We start from the raw sequence: 21,343 nt of genomic DNA, 5'->3' as shown, positions 1-21,343 counted from the left end.
ACTTTTGTGTAGCCAGTTAGTGCTTGTAGGGCCACCCATGGCTGGAACATAGGTTGATTCAGCAGGAATTGGACACAATTAAAGTGTTCTATGACCAGCATTAGGAAAAGAAACAAGACACTGAAATCGTTCTTGAAGAAAGCTCTTTATTAAAAGTTTTGCACAGGAACAAAGAGTGTAACTACTCTTAGGAAGACACCAGAAAAAACATGTTAGTGCAAGATGGCCTAGTGTTGCCTAACATTATAGCACATAAGTATATTTAGTATAAATTCAAAAGCTAGCAACCCAATATTTGTTTCCCTGCATCCCTGTTATATTCTATATTTACTACACCAATTATAACATAAACTAAATTTCGGTGCTGTTTACTTGCAGAAACAAACTACTATTCACTTCTACTATGTCAGCACAGAAGACTACTAATTATCTAAAGTTGATTGTTGCATGGTCTATGCACCCAATGCCTGTTCTTCAGGTGAGTTTTGTGGTTGGACAGCTGGTAGTAATGTTGGCTGTTAATTGTTAATAGGTGGCACCTCGTCAACTGTAGCTGATGGCTATGCAGTTGCTGGAACTGGTTGCTGGTTTTGTGCTTCTCTCTGTTGTAGGTTAAATTATTGAGCTGATTTCTGTTCCATGTTTTCAACTGCCTGTTCAAATGTTTGAATTAGTTGCATTTGAGGTGGGGTTGATAGCTGTTTATTTGAAGAGCCTGTTGGCGTGTCATTGCTCTCCACTGATGTCTGCTGAACTGATTACTGTTCTTCACTTGACTCTGATTCATGAGAAGAGCTCCCTCCTGAATCATTTCTGTTTCCTTTTTTATTCTTTCTGATTTCTTTACTTTTAACTTCCTCACTGGATTTATCTTCTTCAGATTCATGTTTTTGTCTCCTTTGTGAATCCTTTTCTTTCTGTTTTTCGTGTCTCTTTACCCTAGCTGTATGTGTTTTTTTATTCTCCTCTATTTCTTCTTTTAATTCTTTGTTTTCTCTTTCCAGTTCCTTGTTGTCTGATATTCTCCCTGATTTACATTCTGTTTTTGTACAGTTGTTTCCATGCTTACATTTTTCCCTGCGTTCCCAATTCTTCTCATGCTTGTGTTCCATGGTCCTGTTATGTGTACAGGTACGGTTATGTTCACAGGTAGTATTATCATGGTTTCTTCCCTTGGTCCATTTACATTCATGTCTCTGGGTCCCATTACTTTCATGCTTACATGTTTCATTACAGAGGTGATGCCTGTTATGTTTTACCTGACCTTCCATTTGCCCAGGTTCCTGTCCTGTTGTCTCTCCTTCTTTATGGTTGAGCTGTTGTCTCGGACTTGGAGATTTGGCATGTCTTTTCTCTCTAACTACATTGTGTACATTTTCCCCCTGATTGTCACTTGGGCTGGAACTTTCTCTTTTTAAATACCCATGTAAATCTCTTGGGTGTCTGCTGACGTGATTACCAGTTTGAGGTCTGGCTTCTCTTTTCTCTCTAACTTCATTATCTGCATTTTTCCCTTGATTGTAACTTGGGTTGTTAGATTTATTTCTCTCACCCACATTTTGACCTACCCTTTCTCCTGGTTCCTGTCCTTTTCTCTCTCCTTCTTTATGGCCTAGCTTTTCTCCATGATTACCAGATCCGGTATGTCTTTTCTCTCTAATTACATTGCCTGCATTCTCTTGTTGACTCTTCTCTGCTGCTGTGGCCTGTCCCTTGTCATCCTGTTTCTCCTGTTGATTCTCTTTTATTGTTTTATGATCCTTTTTTCCATGTTTAGCCTGTCTATTCTCTTCTGCTATCTTATGATCCTTTTTACTGTGAGTTTCTTTTATCTTTTCCTCTGCTATGTTGTGACCGCTTTCACCATGATTTTGTTGTTCTTGCTCATTAATTTCCTCAGATTTTGAATTTTCATTTACATCCCTAGCTTCCTTATTTGAACGGGCTCTTCTTTCTCCCTTCTTCTGACCTCTTCTTTCTCCATTATTCTGACCTATCCCTTCTCCTGGCTCCTGTCCTTCTCTCTCTCCTTCTTTATAGCCTCGCTTTTCCTCATTATTACCAGATTTAGCATGTCTTTTCTCTCTAACTGTATTGCCTGCATGCTGTTGTTGACTCTTCTCTGCTTCTGTGTCCTGTCTCTCTTCACCATGTTTCTCTTCTGCCATCTTATGACCCTTTTCAACATGGTTTTCTCTTCTCTTCCCCTCTGCTATTATTTGACCTCTTTCACCAAGATTTTCTTGTCCTTGCTCATTATTTTCCTCAGTTTTGGAATTTTCATTTACACCCTTAGCAACCCCATCTCTTCTATTATTATTTGAACAGGCTCTTCTTACTCTGTTCTTCTGACCTACCCTTTCTCCTGGTGCCTGTCCTATTCTCTCTCCTTTTTTATGACCTTGCTTTTCCCAGCGATGACCAAATCTGACATTTCTTCTCTCTCTAACTACATTGCCTGCATGCTCTTGTTGACTATTCTCTGCTGCTGTGGTCAGTCCCTCTTCACCATGTTTCTCCTCTTGCTTCTCTTTTGCTGTTTTATGACCTTTTCCCCCATGTTTAGTCTGTTTATTCTCTTCTGCTATCTTATGAGCCTTTTCATCATGATTTTCTCTTCTCTTTCCCTCTGTTATATTGTGACCTCTTTCACCATGATTTTGTTGTCCTTGCTCGTTACTTTCCTTACCTTTGGAATTTTCATTTACATCCTTAGCAACCCCATCTCTTCTACTATTGTTTGAACGGGCTCTTCTTTCTCCCTTCTTCTGACTTTCTCTTTCTCCTGGTTCCTGTCCTAGTCTCTCTCCTTCTTTATGGCCTTGATTTTCCCCATGATTTCCAGATCTGGCATTTCTTCTCTCTCTAACTACATTGCCTCCATGCTGTTGTTGACTCTTCTCTGCTGCTGTGGCCTGTCCCTCTTCACCATGTTTCTCTTGTTGTTTTTCCTTTGCTGTTTCATTACCCTTGTTTTCATGTTTAGCCTGTCTATTCTCTTCTGCTATCTTATGACTCTTTTCACCTCTTCTCTTCCCCCCTGCCATAATGCCTCTTACACCATGAAGTTCACTTCTCTTTTCCCCTGCCATAATGCCACCTCTTACACCATGAAGTTCACTTCTCCTTTCCCCTGCCATAATGCCACCTCTTTCCTCATCATTTTCTCTTCTCTTTTCTCTTTCACCAGGATTTTCATTTCTCTTTTCCCCTGCCATAATGCGAACTCTTTCCTCATGATTTTCTCTTCTCTTTCCCTCTGTTATATTGCGACTTCTTTCACCATGATTTTCTCCTCTCTTTCCCTCTGCTATAATGCGATCTTTTTTAAGATGAATTTCTCTTCTCTTTTCCTCTACTACATTGCGACCTCTTTCAGCACATTCTTCTTTTCTCTTTCCCTCTGCTATTTTGCGACCTCTTTTACCATCATCTTCTTCCCTTCTCTGTTCATCCTTTTCACTGACATCTCTCTTTCCTCTTGATTTGCCCCGTTTGACCCCATCTTCTTCACTGCTCTGTTTATCCTCTTCACTGCTTTGTCCATCTTCAGGGCTACTATTTTTTGTTTGACCATCTTTATTGACATCTCTTTTGTGTCTTAATTTGTTATTGTCATTCCTGTGATGTGTTTCCTGCTTTACATCATTAGGTCCTTGTGCAGATTCTAAACATAAAATACAAAGCTTTTAGTAACACCTGAATATATATTACTTAATATATAGCTAATATTAAGTAAGTGGTTTACTGGTTTTCAAACATTCAGTTCTCCCAAGTACACTTGCACATAGCTAAGGAATGTGTAGACATATGGTCCAGTGCATAAATAATTAGACCATCCAAGTGCTAATGATCTAGAAAACATGTTGTTTGAATGCAATCAATAAATCAAACAACCAGACTTAGTTGTGTAGGTTAAGAGATAAGTTCCCCTTTTGGAACATGTTACTTGTTTCACTCATATTTAGGGTGGAACATGTAACATGTTCCAGCAGCTACAGCCTCTCCTCCTCCCCCCCCTCCCAGTGACAGCGAGCGGGCATCTTCTCTGGGAGCCCACTGTCACTGTTTAAAAATAACGCGGCCGCACAGAGTTCTGTATGTAGCACTGTCCCCATAGGGCTTGTTGAGTGTTGACTTCATAGGTCTCTTCCTGGTTGCCTGCAGCTGGTTGCCAATGGTTCCCACTTAGATACAAAGGGTCCCCACTTAGGTGCTGAGGGTTTCCGTTTGGTTGCTAAGGATTTCCCACTATGTTGCTAGAGATTGGTTGCTGAGAGATCCTACTTGTTCCACCCTTACTCCCAACTGCTCACCACTCAAAGACCAGTCCAGGGTATTTGGGTTTTTGTATATTTTTTTTGTATTTGATTTAGAACTTGAATGGGAGAATGGATGATTGGGATACTCCAACTAGAACTATTCACATCGATAAGGACAACTCTCACTTGACCTCACTGCTTTTGACCATACAGCCACATGTATGGAATAATTAAGGCCCCGTACACACGAGAGGATCAATCAGCTGGTATTTATCTGCAGATCAGTTCCAGCGGATAGATCCTGTGGTGTGTACGGCCCAGCGGATATTTATCCGCAGATTTTTTTCGGGCCGATGGATTTTCAGCGGATAAAAATTTCTTAGCATGCCAAGAAATCCATCCGCTGGAATCCTGTCCATCGGATTGATCCGGTGGTCTGTACAGACTCACCGGATCAATCCGTCCGATTCCCTCCCTCGCATGTGTCGTAATGATTCGACGCATGCGTGGAGGTCTTTATCTTACAGCGTCGCGCACGTCGCCGCGTCATCATCGGATGTATTCCGCGCGGATTTCGATCTGATGGTTAGTACAACCATCAGATCCAAATCCGCAAGAGGATTTATCCGCGGAAACGGTCCGGAGGACCGTTTCCAGCGGATAATCCTCTCGTGTGTACTAGGCCTAAGTTGTCTTGCTCTCACTAGCAGCAGACTTGATGCACTAAATCATCTTCAGGACGCTCTCTAGCATCACCCTTACTGACACCTGTCCACTGGCACTTTTAGGTGAAGGGGCGGCCCTCACTCGCCAGGCCCCAAAGACAAAGATCTGTACTCACAATAGGCAGAAACAGATCCTTCCTGATGTCTCCCTTCAATTCAGCTCTGCAGGACCTCTGGGTTCAGATTCTCTCTCTCTCTAGGCCCCTCGGTCGACAACTCAGGACTGCACAATAGTCTCCATGGAGGAGAGGGCAGCCACCCCTCTCCCTCCTGGGCTCTGTTCCCCGACCAAACCCCCCTGAGCACATGTACTCTGGCGTTATATACATTATCTCACAATGCAATGCAGCACTTTCCTTCTGCCAATTGCCAGGCCTGTAACAAAAGCCTGTGCACTCACTTGTCAGGTCCCCTCTCACTGTTTAATATGCCTCCCTATTGGACCAGTAGGGGACCGTCAGAACAAGCTGAGCTGCAACTGAGTACAATGAGCAGACCTAACCAATAGATCCTGCTCCCTGGTAGGCAGAGAGCACTCTAAGTTTTACCTGACCCTCTTCCTGGTAATCAGAAAGATCAAAAACTATACTCTCTTCTAGCACCTACCTAGGAGGGTGCTACATGTAAATGGGTATTTACAAGTAAGGATAGCCATTGCTGTTGGCTTGTAGTTCTCAATGAACTACCAGGGCGCTGTTGAGGGCTCTGGTTGTTCGTTGCCAGTTCCTGGCAGTATGTGTCTTCCTGCCTGTATGAGGTACTAGCAAACAGATACACTGGCAAGTTTGCAGGAGTCAGCATCTGGGTGCAATGCTTTACAGACTTCAAGTAAAAAAATAAAATAAATGCACATTGTTTTACCTGCAAAAAAAATTGCATTTATTTTTATTTTTTTAGAGTTGAACATATCCTTTAAATGAAACTGGGTGAGAAAAATACATATTTATTGGATTTAAGTTGTATTACTTTGTTGGTTAATTGTAGTCTTGTTGAAGGGGACACAGATCCTTGAAATGTGCTGGTTTTTTTTTGTTTTGTTTTTTCAGTAAATATATTCTGCTGATCATCAGCTTTTCTGCACCCCCTTTCCACCTTTTGTTTGTTTATTCTCCTCAGAAATACCCAGTATTTCCTAGATAAGGGTAGTATTGACCTTCCGCCCTCTTCTTAGGATGTAGTATTTAGGCCTAAGTAGTCAATCACCAGACACAAACACTGTTACATGGGGGAATGAAAAAGTTCATTAAAGTGTAACTCTCCCACTGGGGAGATTTCACCCCACATTCTATTTTATAGACATAACAGAAATAAGAGGACATTTTCCTCTAGGAAGGGAAAATCACACTTTTCATAACTGTCTCAGGAACAGATTTCCCCATTTGATAATTTTCCCTATATCGTTGTTCTGGTGATAGCACCCTTACCTTCTGATCTGGTGGAAAAAAGGTACCAAAACAAAAGATGAGTGTAAACCCCTCAGTGCATCCTCCTTAAATTGATATTAAAGTCTCGTTAAAAAAAAAAAAAAAGTAACAAACATGTTATACTTACCTCCTCTATGCAGTTGTTTTTTCACAGAGCAGCCCAGATCCTCCTCTTCTCAGGTTCCTCTTTTCTGCTCCTGGCCCCTCCCTCCTATTGAGTGCCCCTTCAGCCAGCAGCTTTCTATGGGGGCACCCGAGCCGAGTCAGAGCTCCATGTATCCAACCCAACTTGACCCCTACCCCTTTCTCCCCTGACTGGCTGACTGACTTGGATTGACAGCCGTGTGAGCCAATAGAGCCGCTGCTGTGTCTCAACCAATCAGGAGGCGTGTCCTGGATGGCTTAGACACATGTGGATATCGCTGGAGAGAGAAGGGGCTCAGGTAAGTAATTAGGTGCTGGATAGGCTGCTACATAGAATGCATTGAGATAAAAAAAAACTTTTGCCTTTACAACTCCTTTAAATATTACGTGTGCCTCATTTGACATTTCTCTCAGGAAGATCTTTTATAAAAGATAGATAAAAAAATATGTAACTTTCTATATATAAATTTTTTTGGGGTGGTCAACACAGACAAAATAAGACAATGTGAATGTAATAAACCAAACCAAACCATTTAACTACTATAACCCAGTCTAAAAAACATGTTTCCTCTATTGGTTGAGTAAGCCCTAGGCAAGGCAAACACAAACTACTTTTTAGCCAGATTCAGAGAGACTTACGATGGCGTATCAGTAGATACGCCGTCGTAAGTCCGAATGAGCGTCATCGTATCTTTGCGCGCATTCTTAAAATGAAATACGCCTCACTGTTGCTAAGATACGACCGATGTAAGTTTCTTACGCCGTCGTATCTTATGTGCATATTTCCGCTGGCCGCTAGGGGCGTGTACGTAAATTTACGCGTTGAATATGTAAATGAGCAAGATACGCCGATTCACGAACGTTTGTACGCCCGTCGCAGTAAGCGATGCTGTTTACGTAAGACAAACGCCGGCGTAAAGATAAACCACCAAAAAGATGGCGCAGCACACATGCTTATAGATTATATTTGACTCTTGTTAATTTATTAGCACACATTGGTTTTGTACACTGAGTCTTTGTACACTGATTGTGTATTTATTTTCACACTATATTCATTGTATAACTATTGGTTTGAGCACTTTGTCCCTGTAGGAAATTTAATAGCATGGATATTTTAGTGGTTGGCATTTGAGTCAGTGTTACACTAATGTACTAAAACATTTGGTCATCCTATGACCATTGTGATGTTTAATTGCTGCCTTTAAAGCTGTCCATTACTTGCTTTGGTAAAATATTTATATCATTTTTAAAGTGTTAATGTGACAATCTCCTCCTTGTTTTTACCTTGAAGATCAGTTTGAATTTCTAACATGAATACATTCCATGAATTTCCACAAAATTGAGACTTGAAATTAAAGGGGCTGTAAAGGTTTGTTTTTTATTTTCTAAATAGGTTCCTTTAAGCTAGTGCATTGTTGGTTCACTTACATTTTCCTTTGATTTCGCTTCTAAATGTTTTTTTTCTTTGTCTGAATTTCTCACTTCCTGTTTCTCCTCAGTAAGCTTTCCACCATCATCCGAGCGGTGGAAAGTCATTTAGAACAGCTTATTGAACACCTTACTGAGGAGGAACAGGAAGTGAGAAATTCAGACAAAGAAAACAAAGAAAAAAATTCATTTAGAAGGGAAATCAAAGGAAAAGGTAAGTGAACCAACAATGCACTAGCTTAAAGGAACCTATTTAGAAAATAAAAAAAACGAACCTTACAACCCCTTTAATTGCTTACAAAGATCGATCATAAACATAATTTAACTTTTATATAATTTATGTCTTCCACCTCAGTTTAATATAACTAGTGTATATAAATAACAATATCTTTAGGAATACTTACCACTGATACCAGTAACACATCTGAACCCGCAGCAGATTTCACAGCAGATTTTGTTATCTTGACAGTCGGCGTCTGAAGTACAGGCTGGCTGTGCGCAGGCGCTACAGTTTCTAACACTCTTATTTTCTTGCCGTAAAGCGGTTGAATTTTTTTGGGTGAATACAGGACATTTTAGGTGTTTCTTTGGACCTGCAAACAATTCCTTAGTTAAATAACAGTACAAATATAACTGCATTTAGATGACAATTTACAAACGTATATACAACCACATAGGTAGTCTACTCAGGCTATTCTTGAGCCCCTTTCACATGAAGGGTTCAATCAAGTCCACCTAAAAATTTCAGGTGGACCTGATTGTACCCCCCAATTAGCCCTATGGACCGGCAGGTGTAAATCTGGTCTGGTCTGGTCTGCTAAAAAGAAATAAAAGGGGATCTATCCCCTTCCATTTAGGCAGATTGGATCTGAGAAATGCTCACTTTCTGTTCTTCTGTCTGTAACTCCACACAGTAATGCAAGGCTTTCTCCCTGGTGTGGAGTGTCGTGCTCGCCCCCTCCCTTGGACTACGGGAGAGTCAGGATGCTCTCTACGTTGCAGATAGAGAAAGGAGCTGTGTGTTAGTGGGTGTCCTGACTATCCTGAAGTCCAAGGGAGGGGGCGAGCACGACACTCCACACCAGGGAGAAAGCCTTGCATTACTGTGCGGAGTTACAGACAGAAGAACATGAAGTGAGGATTTCTCAGAAGAAATAAGGACATTTAAAAGCAAAATGTAAGGATGAGGTAAGTGAAGGAGGACTGCACTAAGGTAAAGGAAGCTATTTAGGAAAAATAAATGGTGCCTTTACAACCCCTTTAAAGGCAGGAAAAAAAAAAAAAACTTCTGGTTTCCGCTTTTGATTGGAGCTTTCTGGCAGAAACAATTCCGGAAAGCTACAATTGATCTAACTAATGAAACGCAAACCTTCTAGACTTGTATGTGTTATGGCAATTTGTACACCATTACTGCACCTTGCAGAAAAAGCCCTTAAGTCCAAGAAGGTAAATTAGTGAAACTCCTAAAGAATTAATGCCTTTGGAAATGCTGTTACTCCCATTGCTACCAACTACAAGGAATGAATTAGACGTGTTATGTTAACTGGTCCATAACAGTAGGATAAGCATGTTGTCTAAACGTTTTTCATGTTTACCCTGCAATGATGGGTCCTGTGTTCACTTCCATCCAGGAAAACTATCTACATGGAGAATTAGTATGTTCTCCCCATGTTTTCCTGGGGCTCCTCCTTCAATCCAAAGCATGCTGGTAAGTTTCACACAAATTGTGTGTGTTGGAGATGTTAGATTGTAAGTTTCTTTAGCATTAAGGCATTTAAAGTAGAACTATAGGCAAAAAAATTTTTTTTACATTTTGGAAGGAAGTGTTATAACCCCTGTCAGATTTTGTGTCCCATTGCGGAGATTTACCTTCACTTCCTGTCCCATAGCCAAACAGGAAGTGAGAGGAAATCCCTGTAAATCAAGGGAATTCCCTGGGGACCCCCAAGTCACCACAACTAGTGTACCCATTGGAAGATTTCACCTTTATTACTTTTCTGGGGACAACCCAAAATTTGGGTAATTTCTCTTACTTTCACTTCCAATGATAATGGTTAACAGGACCATTACAGAGGGCGAATCTCCTTAATGGGGACACAGACAGCAGTAAAAACTGACAGGTATTCCAATCCCTCTCCACTATAAAAAAAAAGTTTTTGCCTTTAGTTACTTTAAGTAAAGAGGTAGGTGTTATCATCAGTTTCCAAAATGGCAGCTTTTTTGAAACAAATAAAATAACAGCACACAATGAGATATGCACTTACCATCGGGGATTGATCTTGTTGTCACTGCTACCAGCAGCAAGGAAAAAATGAGAAGCTTCATTCTCAGTGACCCCAGGTCTATTCGGTGTATGTGGATACCGTGCTCAGGAGAACAGAGTTGTTCTTCAGCTGATGTTCTTTTGTCGCTTTCTCTGCTATATATACCTGGCTGGAACCTTTATTCTCCCTTGCATCACACACACAAGGACCAGCCCCTGCAATTTATGAATTATCCCAAGTGAAAGAAACCCATCATTAGTGACTGGTACTGTAAGAGAAGTGACACTTTTCTGTAAAGGTCACTGGCTACTTATGTCATCTTATTGAGTTCTCACATTTGTACTTTATTGTTTTAATGTAAACTCTTTTTCCCAGAATTAGCCATTAAATAAATATTACTGTATGTTCTCATGATTTATATTGCCCAGTCCACTCAAATCCAATAGCTCAGAGTCAATGCTGGTGGGAATGGCTTAAGTCTTAAGCCTCATACATGCGATCGGATTTTCCGATGGGAATTGTGTGATGACAGGCTGTTGTCGGAAAATCTGACTGTTTGTATGCTCCATCGGACAATTGTCGGAAATTCCGTCAACAAATGTTGGATAGCATGCTTTAAAATTTTCCGACAACAAATGTGTGTTGTCGGATTACCCAATCGTGTATCCAAAGTACAAACACGCATGCTCAGAAGCAATGCTAACGATAAAACAACATTAGCAGAAGTTGCCCAAAGGGTGGCGCTAAAGAGCTGAAAAAACATGGAGTTGTGTGTTTGTTGGCCAACAATTCTTTGCCGTTTGTATGCAATACAAGTTCACGGCCAATGCCCTTTGGACAAAAGTCCTATGCTTTGTCCGTGGAAAATCCGAACGTGGGTACCAGGCTTTGAGCTTCTTATACCTCTTAGGCCCCGTACACACGAGAGGATCCATCCGCTGGAATTGATCCGCGGACCGGCTCCAGCGGATAGATCCCCTGGTGTGTACAATCCAGCGGATCTGTTTCCGCGGATTTTTATCCCCTGGGATGGATTTCCAGCGGATAAAAATTTGAAGACATGCTTTAAAATCTATCCGCTGGAATCCATCCCAACGGATTGATCCGCTGGTCTGTACAGACTCACCGGATCAATCCGTCCGAATGGATCCCCCGCATGCGTCGTAATGATTCGACGCATGCGTGGAATTCCTTATATGACAGCGTCGCGCACGTCGCTGCGTCATCATCGCGGCGACGGCGCGACACGTCATCGCGAGGGGATTTCGGCGCGGATTTCGATCCGATGGTGAGTACACTCCATCGGATCCAAATCCTCGCAAATCCTCGAGAGGATTTATCCGCGGAAACGGTCCGGTGGACCGTATCCGCGGATAAATCCTCTCGTGTGTACTAGGCCTTAGGGGGTGCAAGTGGTGATATATCTTTAATAGGGTTTTAGCTCTTAATTCACAACTAAGAGATATGCCTCCTTATAAGAGACATTGCAGGTGGAAAAAACAATAAGCTCATACATGGAGAGCCCAAGATTGTCCCTAGGAGATATTATAACTCACTTTCTAGTTTCTCCTGTTTCCATTTTCAAAAGACTAAAATATCAGTATTGGATGGACTGGCCCAGGTCTGGTGCAAGTTTTTTGTCTACACAGGTGTGGGTGTATTTTATTTTTTTGTTTCAAAAGTTCATAGACGAAGGTGTATCTTGCTGAATCATCATCCCGCCGCAATGCTACCCCCTGCCCTCATGTGGCATACACTTTATTCCCTCGCTCTCTATAGCCACGCTGGTATGCTTTTCTAATTGCATCTGTAATGTAATGGGGCGCAGCGTGAAGGACATCACAGAGCATTACATTTATATCTGTACTGAATTGCCACTAAACAGCAGTGAGTAATAAGGAAGCAGGGTTATGCATTCCCCACTTCCCCTCACTGGCTACAGGCAGCTGGCAGGTGAGCCAAACTTAAACTTCCACACTGCACCCAGAAGGAGAGACAGTGCAGTGTTGAGGACTGTGACCTTTTGGGAATGGAGGCCAAAATGTACACTCTATTTGAACCATGGAGACACAGTCATGGGTCGTTTGTGTTTGCCAAAGTGCTCCCTTCTTTGGCCTGTATTATTTCTTTTTTTTTTTTATTTCATTCTTTATTCTTTTTTTCCCATTGAAATATTGACAATACATTAAAAACAGGAAGGAATTATTCCTTAAGTACATCATAATCTTAATAGGTATACAAAAGGTGAGACCAACTTATTTGGCATACTAAAAAAAAATACAAGAGAAGAGAAGAAAAAAGACATAAGATTTACTGAAGTAGAAGAGGCATCCGGGCCAGGAAGTCTATATATTATTTTACCCAATTTCGATACTATAACTGTGCTATTTCTCTTTCCTCCCCTCTCTCCATTCCCCCCCATCGAGTACTTCTCCATTAATCTCATTACCATTGACTCCATAGAGCAGTTCTCTCACCCAATTGTCTCCCCTCCCCCAGCCAGATCTCGAGGCTGCAGTAACCATACCTCTGCTGAATTATCACACATGTGCCTTTTCAATCAGGTATTATTTTGGTTATTCTCCGGCCCTACTATAATTCTTACTGCCCTTTTTCTCCTTCCATGGCTTCCACATCTCCTCAAAGTCCTTAAGGTTACCTCTTTTTATATAGACTGCTCTTTCTTTACAAATCGTCTCGTTTATTACACTAATCCATTCCCTAACTGATGGAGGGGTTGTCGCCTGCCATCTCATGGCTATTAATTTTCTGGCTTGAAACAGACATCTCAATATTACTACTGTAGTGCTCTTCTTCTCCTCCAGTTCTTTCCTGTACCCCAACACACATAGTGTGGCCTCCATCTGCAGAGGTATTCCAAATGTGTCACTCAAGATATTAAGCACTCCCTCCCAATACCGAAACAACTTTGGACAACGCCACACCATGTGTATTAGGTCTCCAGGCCCCTGGCATCTAGGACATTTATCATCTAATCTTCTTCCGTACTTGAACAGATGCTTGGGTGTATAATAAGCTCTATTTATCAACATCAGATGTGAGACTTTCTACGGAGGTGAAACCGAGACCTTCGGTCCCATCTCTAGGATTCTCCTCCACTGCTCCTGTGTTATTTCCCCTATATCTTCTTCCCACCTCTCTCTTACTTTAAGGAGGTTAGACCCTGTGTTGACCTGTTTGCTTATCTGTTCATATACTTCAGATATAAGACCCTTAGTTGGGCCTACCTTGAGTACATTTTGGAAGAGGGGCATTTTATTCCACTCTAAGATTTGTGCCCTAAATTGGGCTTCAAGGGCATGCCCTATCTGTAAATAAGTAAAAAATGAGTGTTGCGGTATATTAAATTCCTCTCTCAAATCCAGGAATTTCCTATAACTGTCACTCTTATACAGTTGTCTCAGCCTTTTAATACCATGTATTTTCCATTCCCCAACCTTTCCTATCTGGAGGATTTCCTGCAGATTGTTATTATTCCACAGAGGGATGAACTCCGTAAACCCAATATATCCCATCTGTTTTTTAACCGTTTTCCATATTTTAGTTATCATTTTTATTGTTGGGTTCCTATAGCTAAAGGAATCTGCCTCTAACACTTCAATAATAGTATCATGTGCAGCTCCATTCAACATTATTCTCCCAGTAGAGGTACTCCCTCCCGGGATATTGCATCCCATTAAGTGTTGCAGTTGTGCCGATAAGTAATAACTGCAAGGTCCCTTCCACTACCGGGAGCTGCAATGTATGAAGTTGAATCCTGGCTTGCCCCCCTTTCAATATTAACTCTCTAAAAAGCATTTAAATTTTATTAAAACATTTTCTACAGATCTAAACTGGAGAATTATGCATTATATACAGCAGTTATGGCTGCCAAATCATCTTAATTAAGCTACATCTACCCGCAACTGACAGAGGAAACCGTTTCCAAATATAATTTTTTTGTTTAAATTTGGCCAGTAAAGGGATTAGATTTTTATTTATATATTGATTGGGATCTTGGTACACACACGGTCGGGTAATCAGCGGTCACAGATCGTGGGGAGGGCGGGGAGGACTGAGGAGAGGACCAGGGGGACTGACATTAGCGGCGAGGATGGAACGCTCAAGCCGCTATACCGCCACCTGACTTTCTTCGTCAGAGGAGCTCAGAGCGCTCCACGGCCATCCAGCATGGCGCAGAGAGGGGGAAACACGCACACACACACACCCGCCTCTCACTCCTTCACCTGGTCACGCCCCCCCCCCCCCCCCGGCCTGTATTATTTCTACATATTTCTCTACCCTGCAGAGAGAAGTAGAGAATCGCTAGCCTCTAGCAGATGGAAACAAATATATAGAGAGATAAATGTGCATTATTATTTGAATATTTTCTTATGATAAAAGCCATTGTGATTGTTTATGCATTCATTTTTAATGCCATAGTCATAGTGAAGATTGACAGTTTTTTTTTCATTACTTTTTGTTTTTTTATTACCATCAATTTGACACCCTTGTTGGAGAAGGAGGTGGGCAGATGAGTGAAGGACAGAAGCAGAGAATCACCATTGCTCGGGCACTGGTCAGAAATCCAAGAATCCTCCTTCTTGACATGGCCACATCCACTCTGGATAATGAGAGTGAAGCTACTGTCCAAGAAGCTCTTGATAAGGTGCTTTTATTTTGGAGGTTAACTGCGAGTGTGCATGAACTAAAATAACTCTCTACATGCTCTTAAAATTCTTGAATTTATTGATTCTTCAAAAAAGTCTGGCCTTTAGGAATCTATTATTATGTTAGACTTATGGATATTCTAAAAGACAAATGCATTCATCTACACTAAGCTTTTTATTGTTCACGTACCTTTAATCTAAAAGTGTAACTCAACTTTGTTGGAAAATAAAGCAAAAACATTATAATAATATACCATATACAATCGCTATTAGGGTTGTCCCGATACCACTTTTTTAGGACTGAGTACAAGTACCGATACTTTTTTTTAAGTACTCGCCGATACCGAATACCGATACTTTTTTTAAATGTGTCCCCATATCCAGCCATGTCCCCCCACAGATGCAGCCATGTCTCCCCCCCATATGCAGCCATTGTCTCCCCCCATATGCAGCCATTGTCTCCCCCCATATGCAGCCATTGTCTCCCCCCATATCCAGCCATTGTCTCCCCCCATATCCAGCCATTGTCTCCCCCCATATCCAGCCATTGCATCCCATATCCAGCCATTGCATCCCATATCCAGCCATTGTCTCCCATATCCAGCCATGGTCTCCCATATCCAGCCATTGCATCCCATATCCAGCCATTGTCTCCCATATTCAGCCATTGCATCCCATATCCAGCCATTGTCTCCCATATCCAGCCATTGTCTCCCATATCCAGCCATTGCATCCCATATCCAGCCATTGTCTTCCATATCCAGCCATTGCATCCCATATCCAGCCATTGTCTCCCATATCCAGCCATTGTCTCCCATATCCAGCCATTGCATCCCATATCCAGCCATTGTCTCCCATATCCAGCCATTGTCTCCCATATCCAGCCATTGCATCCCATATCCAGCCATTGTCTCCCATATCCAGCCATTGCATCCCATATCCAGCCATTGTCTCCCATATCCAGCCATTGTCTCCCCCCATATCCCCCTTACCTGCATCCGCGCTGCCGCCGACTGTTTACTACGCGCGGGGAACATTACAGCTGTAACGATTTGTGCCGCGCTGCGTACAGACACTCCCCCTTGCTCGGGATTGGACAGTTCACCCGAGCAAGGGGGAGTGTCTATACGCGGTGCGGTGCCGATCATTACAGCTATTCAAATGAATGCTGTAATGTTCCCCGCGCGTATTAAACAGTCGGCGGGAGCGTGGATGCGGCGGGATGCGACGTAACGGCGGCAGTATTCTATTTCGGTATCGGGGGTATTTGCGGGAGTACGAGTACTCCCACAAATACTCGGTATCGGTCCCGATACCGATACTAGTATCGGTATCGGGACAACCCTAATTGCTATACAAGACATATTGTTGTTTAATGTTAGTAAAAATGATCTTTTCATTTATATCTGCAGCCGCTGTAATTTTCTGTAAAGTTTAATGCAATATGATAACCTGGAAGCTTTCTGTATCTGTGTTTGATTTTTGGTGAGATACTGCCCAAAGGTTTAAAATGATTCTAAAGCCAAACAGTTTGTTTTCCTTAATGCATTACTTGCATTAAAGTAAAAAACCTTCTACTAGTTGTTCCCCTGCCCCCTTCCTAAATACGAAAATGGATTGAACGAATTAACCAAACTTAACTAAACTAAATAACTAGATTAACGAATCAAAACTAAACTAAACTAATTTTAGATTTCATGCACATGTCTATTATCAATTAACAGTGTGTACTCTTTTTAAATAATAGTCACAGAAACTACCCAAATGACCCTAATCAAAAGTTTACATACCACAGTTCTTAATACCGTGCATATTACTTTTTAACATCAATAACAGCTTGAAGTCTTTTGTGGTATTTGTGGATTTGGCTCTTTATCTTCTCAGATGGTAAAGCTGCCCATTCCTCTTGGCAAAAGGCATCCAGTTCCTGTAAATTCTTGGGCTGTCTTGAACTGCAAGTTTGAGATCTCCCCAGAGTGGCTCGATGAAATTGAGGTCAGGAGACTGAGATGGCTACTCCAGAACCTTCACTTTATTTGGCTATAGCTTGTGACAGGTCGACTTGACCTTGTGTTTTGGATCATTGTCTTGTTGCAATTCCAAGTACGTCCAATGCGCAGCTTCCTGGCTGATGAATGCAAATGTTCCTCCAATATTTTTTGATAACATACTGCATTCACCTTGTTATCAGTTTTGACCAAATTTCCTGTGCCTTTGTAGCTCACACATCCCCAAAACATCAGCGATCCACCTCTGTGTTTCACAGTAGAAATGGTGCACCTTTCATCATAAGCCTTGTTGACTCCTCCCCAAATGTATTGTTTATGGTTGTGGCCAAAAAGCCAAATTTTGGTCTCATCACCCCAAATGACTTTGTGCCAGAAGGTTTGAGGCTTGTCTCTGTGCTGTTTGGCGTATTGTAAGTGGGATACTTTGTGACATGTTTGTAGTAATGGCTTTCTTCTGGCGACTCAACCATGCAGCTTATCTTTCTTCAAGTGTCTCATGTTTTCAGAGAGTCCTGTATTTCATCTGAAGTTATTTGTGGGTTTTTCTTTGCATCCCAAACAATTTTCCTGGCAGTTTTGGCTGAATTTTTAGTTGGTCTACCTGACCGTGGTTTAGTTTCAACAGAACCCTCCCCACTTCTTGATTAGAGTTTGAACACTGATGCTGATTGTCATTCTTATTTTCCTTTCCTGTTTTATGCAATTCAACTACCCTTTCCTGCAGATCCTTTGACGATTCTTTTGCTTTACCATTGAAAGGAATTATGCACATTAATGACCACCCTGGTTAAGCAGGCAGACCACTGGGACCCTCGCGTCCGTGAAACACCAAATGAGACACGAGAAACAGGCTTGAGCGTGTCTGGCTTTAATGAGGAAGACAATGGCTTATATGCAAGTAAAACAAAGAAGGGAGGAGGGGATGAATATAAGGCATACATGTCTTAAGGGTTATACAAGCTTACTCAGTACTTCCTTATCATCACGAGTTAGGCTGCTGAAATAAGAAACAGAAATAGCCTATGTCTTCACATTAAACAGGAAGCTGTTCCAGGAATCGGCCTAACGACAATAACTGAAAAGGATATGGTTTTAAGCAAACTGTAGTTAGCTGCTTATGGAAAAACGTCATACATACAAAAGTTGTTTTATACATTCTCTTGCGATCCCCTCTTAAGTCATGAACATTACTTACTTTCTCTCCATGGTAACATAATTAGCTTTCTTATCATAGTACATACTAGGGTAGGCTTTATTAGCAGCAGCGGGTTCAGGGGGTCGGGTAGCTCTAGCAATGATACACATTACAAGTTTGAAATATGCATATAAAATAATATAAAAAAAAATAATTTAATAGTCATAGCAATGTCTTTCAGCCATGAAAATATTCCTCCAAAACGAAATCCGCCTAATCCTTTGAAAGGATCCCAATTCTTTGCTATGTCTCGTGCTTCTGTTTGTAATTCATCTACTTGTCATAATAATCAGGTATTTCTATACTGGTATTATGTATCCAAGCACAACATTCATAGTCTTCTGTCATCTCACATAACATTGTAAGGGCTACACTGATATTTTCTATGGCCATATTGTGAAGTTCTAGTTGTTTTCTGATTGCTCTTGTTTCCAAATTTAACTTAGTCATATCATCTGAATTGTTATCCAGTATTTCATCTAGTATTGTCATCGTATCAATCCCCCATCCTGTTCATGAGTGAAACCAAGCCCATGCCATGTCCTTTTCAAGAAACAATTCATTCCATTCTATGCTTAAGAGGGTAACTTGGATGCATGCTGGATTCAAGTAGGTGGTCTCCCTTATTGGTACCCATTACTCCCATAATCGGGACTAAAGAGACCAAATAACACCATCCCTGGACATAGAGGGGGACCCAAGCATAGCATACCTTCCCACAACATACATAGACACTTTGTCCTAGTGCAAATGGCTTCCAAGTTGTTATTTAAATCAGGATCAGATATGTGGAACAGTGAACAGGCAGAGTTTCCCTTAGGTTTAAATGTGGAAATTTTAAATATTGACCTACTGCATGTAGAGGGGTTAGTCTGTGTCTCATTCCCTAAATTAAAACACCAGTCTGTATAATGACTAACCATTATTGGAAAAGTAATGATATTGTTTACATATAAACTTAATATGACAGTTAAAACAACTGGAGGAGTTCCATTTAAAAACAGGGTGATATTTAAAGGTACATCCATAAGGGGTATACAGGCTGTACTAGGATGCAGTTTACTACTTATCCAACATTTCTCATACCCCGATTTCTGGGCATAATAATATTTGAATTTCAGTAGCAACATTTTGTCTGTAAAACGATCGGTTTTAACTCCTTCATTATCTGATTGTGTATCTCTCTTGTGTCTGGTATGTGTATTATCGATGGTGTTATTGGGTTACCCACATACTGTATGCCTTTAAGGGCTCCCAAGTCCTCATGATGATAAATACAGTCAGTTATGATCCATGTAGGTAGGAACACTATCAGAGAGATTAAAAACAGGAGGCAAAATGCCTTTCCAGAAGTCTGTGGTGCAATAAGCAAGGTCATCTTGTTCAGAGACTTTTTCTCCTGCTTCACTCCCTTTTAGAGGATTTATTTCACCTCCTTTATCCTTGTCTTGCTTCTTAGGGGTTTGGTTCACCTTCTTCACACGACTGGCATAAATCCAGGACTGTTGTCCCTTGGTAAGGATTGCGGTACCTATGAATGTGATCACAGTGGTCAGGGTCCGAACGGGTACTCATGATTCTGTACGATTCAGCTCTTGGACCACCACTATGTCTCCTACCTGGAAAGGGTGTATCGGTTCCTATGAAAAGAAAAGAGAGGTGCGAGCAACATTTCTTTCAACTTTGTCCAGAGTTTCAATGAGTTCCATAATATACTCTCCCTGTATTACTTCTAGGTCCCCTCTTTCTAACATAAGTGGTTGTCTGGCCCACGGGGTGGGAAATGGCCTACCATAGGGACCTCAATTGGAGAGTATCCGGTTTTCTTAGAGGGGGTCATCCAAAACTGCTGGTAAGACATTCTGGCACTTATTATATGTTGCTTTTCTTGTGTTATCTTTAATGGTTCTGTTCCTTCAACAATACCTGAACTCTGCGGGTGGTAAGGTATATGAAATTTACAATCAATTTTAAGTGCTTTCACTAAATCTTGGCACACTGAAATAAAGGCAGGACTATTATCAGAATTTATTTTGAGTGGGCATCCCCATCTAGGGATGATTTCCTGCATGAGGATTTTTACAACTGTTTGTGCATTTTCTTTTGTAGTTACAAATGCTTATGTCCATCTTGAAAACATGTCTACTATTACAAGTAAATATTCTTGCCTTCTACCTAGCTTAGGCACATGGGTAAAGTCAATTTGTAAGTATGTAAAAGATGTGGATGGATATGTAAGGTATTCATTATTTTGTCTTGTGTAGATTTCTTGAGTTGTTTCGGATGCATGTGATGCATCTGGCAACATATGATTTGACCAAAGAAAAAGACTGGGGATAAAGAAATAATTTTCCAATAATTCACATGTAACCTGCCAGCCTCTGTGCCCTACCCCATGATACTGATAAATAAATAAAGGTGCACTAGCTACAGTTATACATGGTCCCCCTTCTTGGCAGACAAGTCCATTATCTGGGCTTTTCTGCACCCCTGCAATATTCCATTGTTCAATATCAGTTTCTGTGGCATATGTCTGAAGATCTGACAAGGTTTGGTCTAACAGGGGCATTTCAGGTGAAAGTGATGGCATCTGTATTGTACTACTACTGCTTGTATTGCTACTTTATCAGCTAAGGCATTTCCTTTTAAAACATCATCTTGGTTTGTGGTATGTGCCTTGCAATGGAGGATAGCTATAGAACGAGGCAATTTAATTGCTTCCAAAAGGCTGGACACTAATGTTGAATGTGAAATTGATTTGCCATCTGCTGCTATGTACCCTCTTCTTAACTACTTCAGCCCTGGACCTTTTGACTGCCAAATGACTGGGCCACTTTTTGCGATTCGGCACTGCGTATATGACAATTGTGCGACCGTGCGACGTGGCTCCCAAACAAAATGTGCGTCCTTTTTTTCCCACAAGTAGAGCTTTCTTTTGGTGGTATTTGTTTGCCACTGGGTTTTCCATTTTTTTTGCGATGTAAACGAAAAAAAAACTATACATTTTGAAAAAATATATATACCGGTATATATTATTTACTTTCTGCTATAAAACATATCCAATAAAAAAAAAAAAAATTCTTCATAAATTTTGGTAAAAATTTATTCTGCTACATGTTTTTGATAAAAAATAAAAAAAAAGTCCCAATAAATGTATATTATTGTACAAATTATGGTATACTAAAGTATTCATAGCGCTTCACTTTTCCCACATTTTGTTAT

General features: G+C 41.1%; 1 protein-coding gene across 1 annotated transcript in view; it reads right to left on the bottom strand.

Moving 5' to 3' along the window:
• Positions 1 to 132: 132 nt before the first annotated feature.
• LOC120944050 (trichohyalin-like) overlaps positions 133 to 21,343 on the bottom strand; it is a 32,408-nt gene continuing 11,197 nt past the window's right edge. Inside the window, exon 3 of the mRNA XM_040357816.1 lies at positions 133 to 3,518. Within this exon, the coding sequence (XP_040213750.1) occupies positions 759 to 3,518 (2,760 nt within the window). The 3' untranslated portion in view covers positions 133 to 758. The remainder of the gene's footprint in view (positions 3,519 to 21,343) is intronic.

This window comes from Rana temporaria, chromosome 6 (assembly GCF_905171775.1).
Source record: "Rana temporaria chromosome 6, aRanTem1.1, whole genome shotgun sequence".
In the NCBI taxonomy this organism is placed as follows: domain Eukaryota; kingdom Metazoa; phylum Chordata; class Amphibia; order Anura; family Ranidae; genus Rana; species Rana temporaria.
The sequence above is the reverse complement of the archived record's forward strand: the minus strand, read 5'-3'. Positions and strand labels throughout refer to the sequence as shown.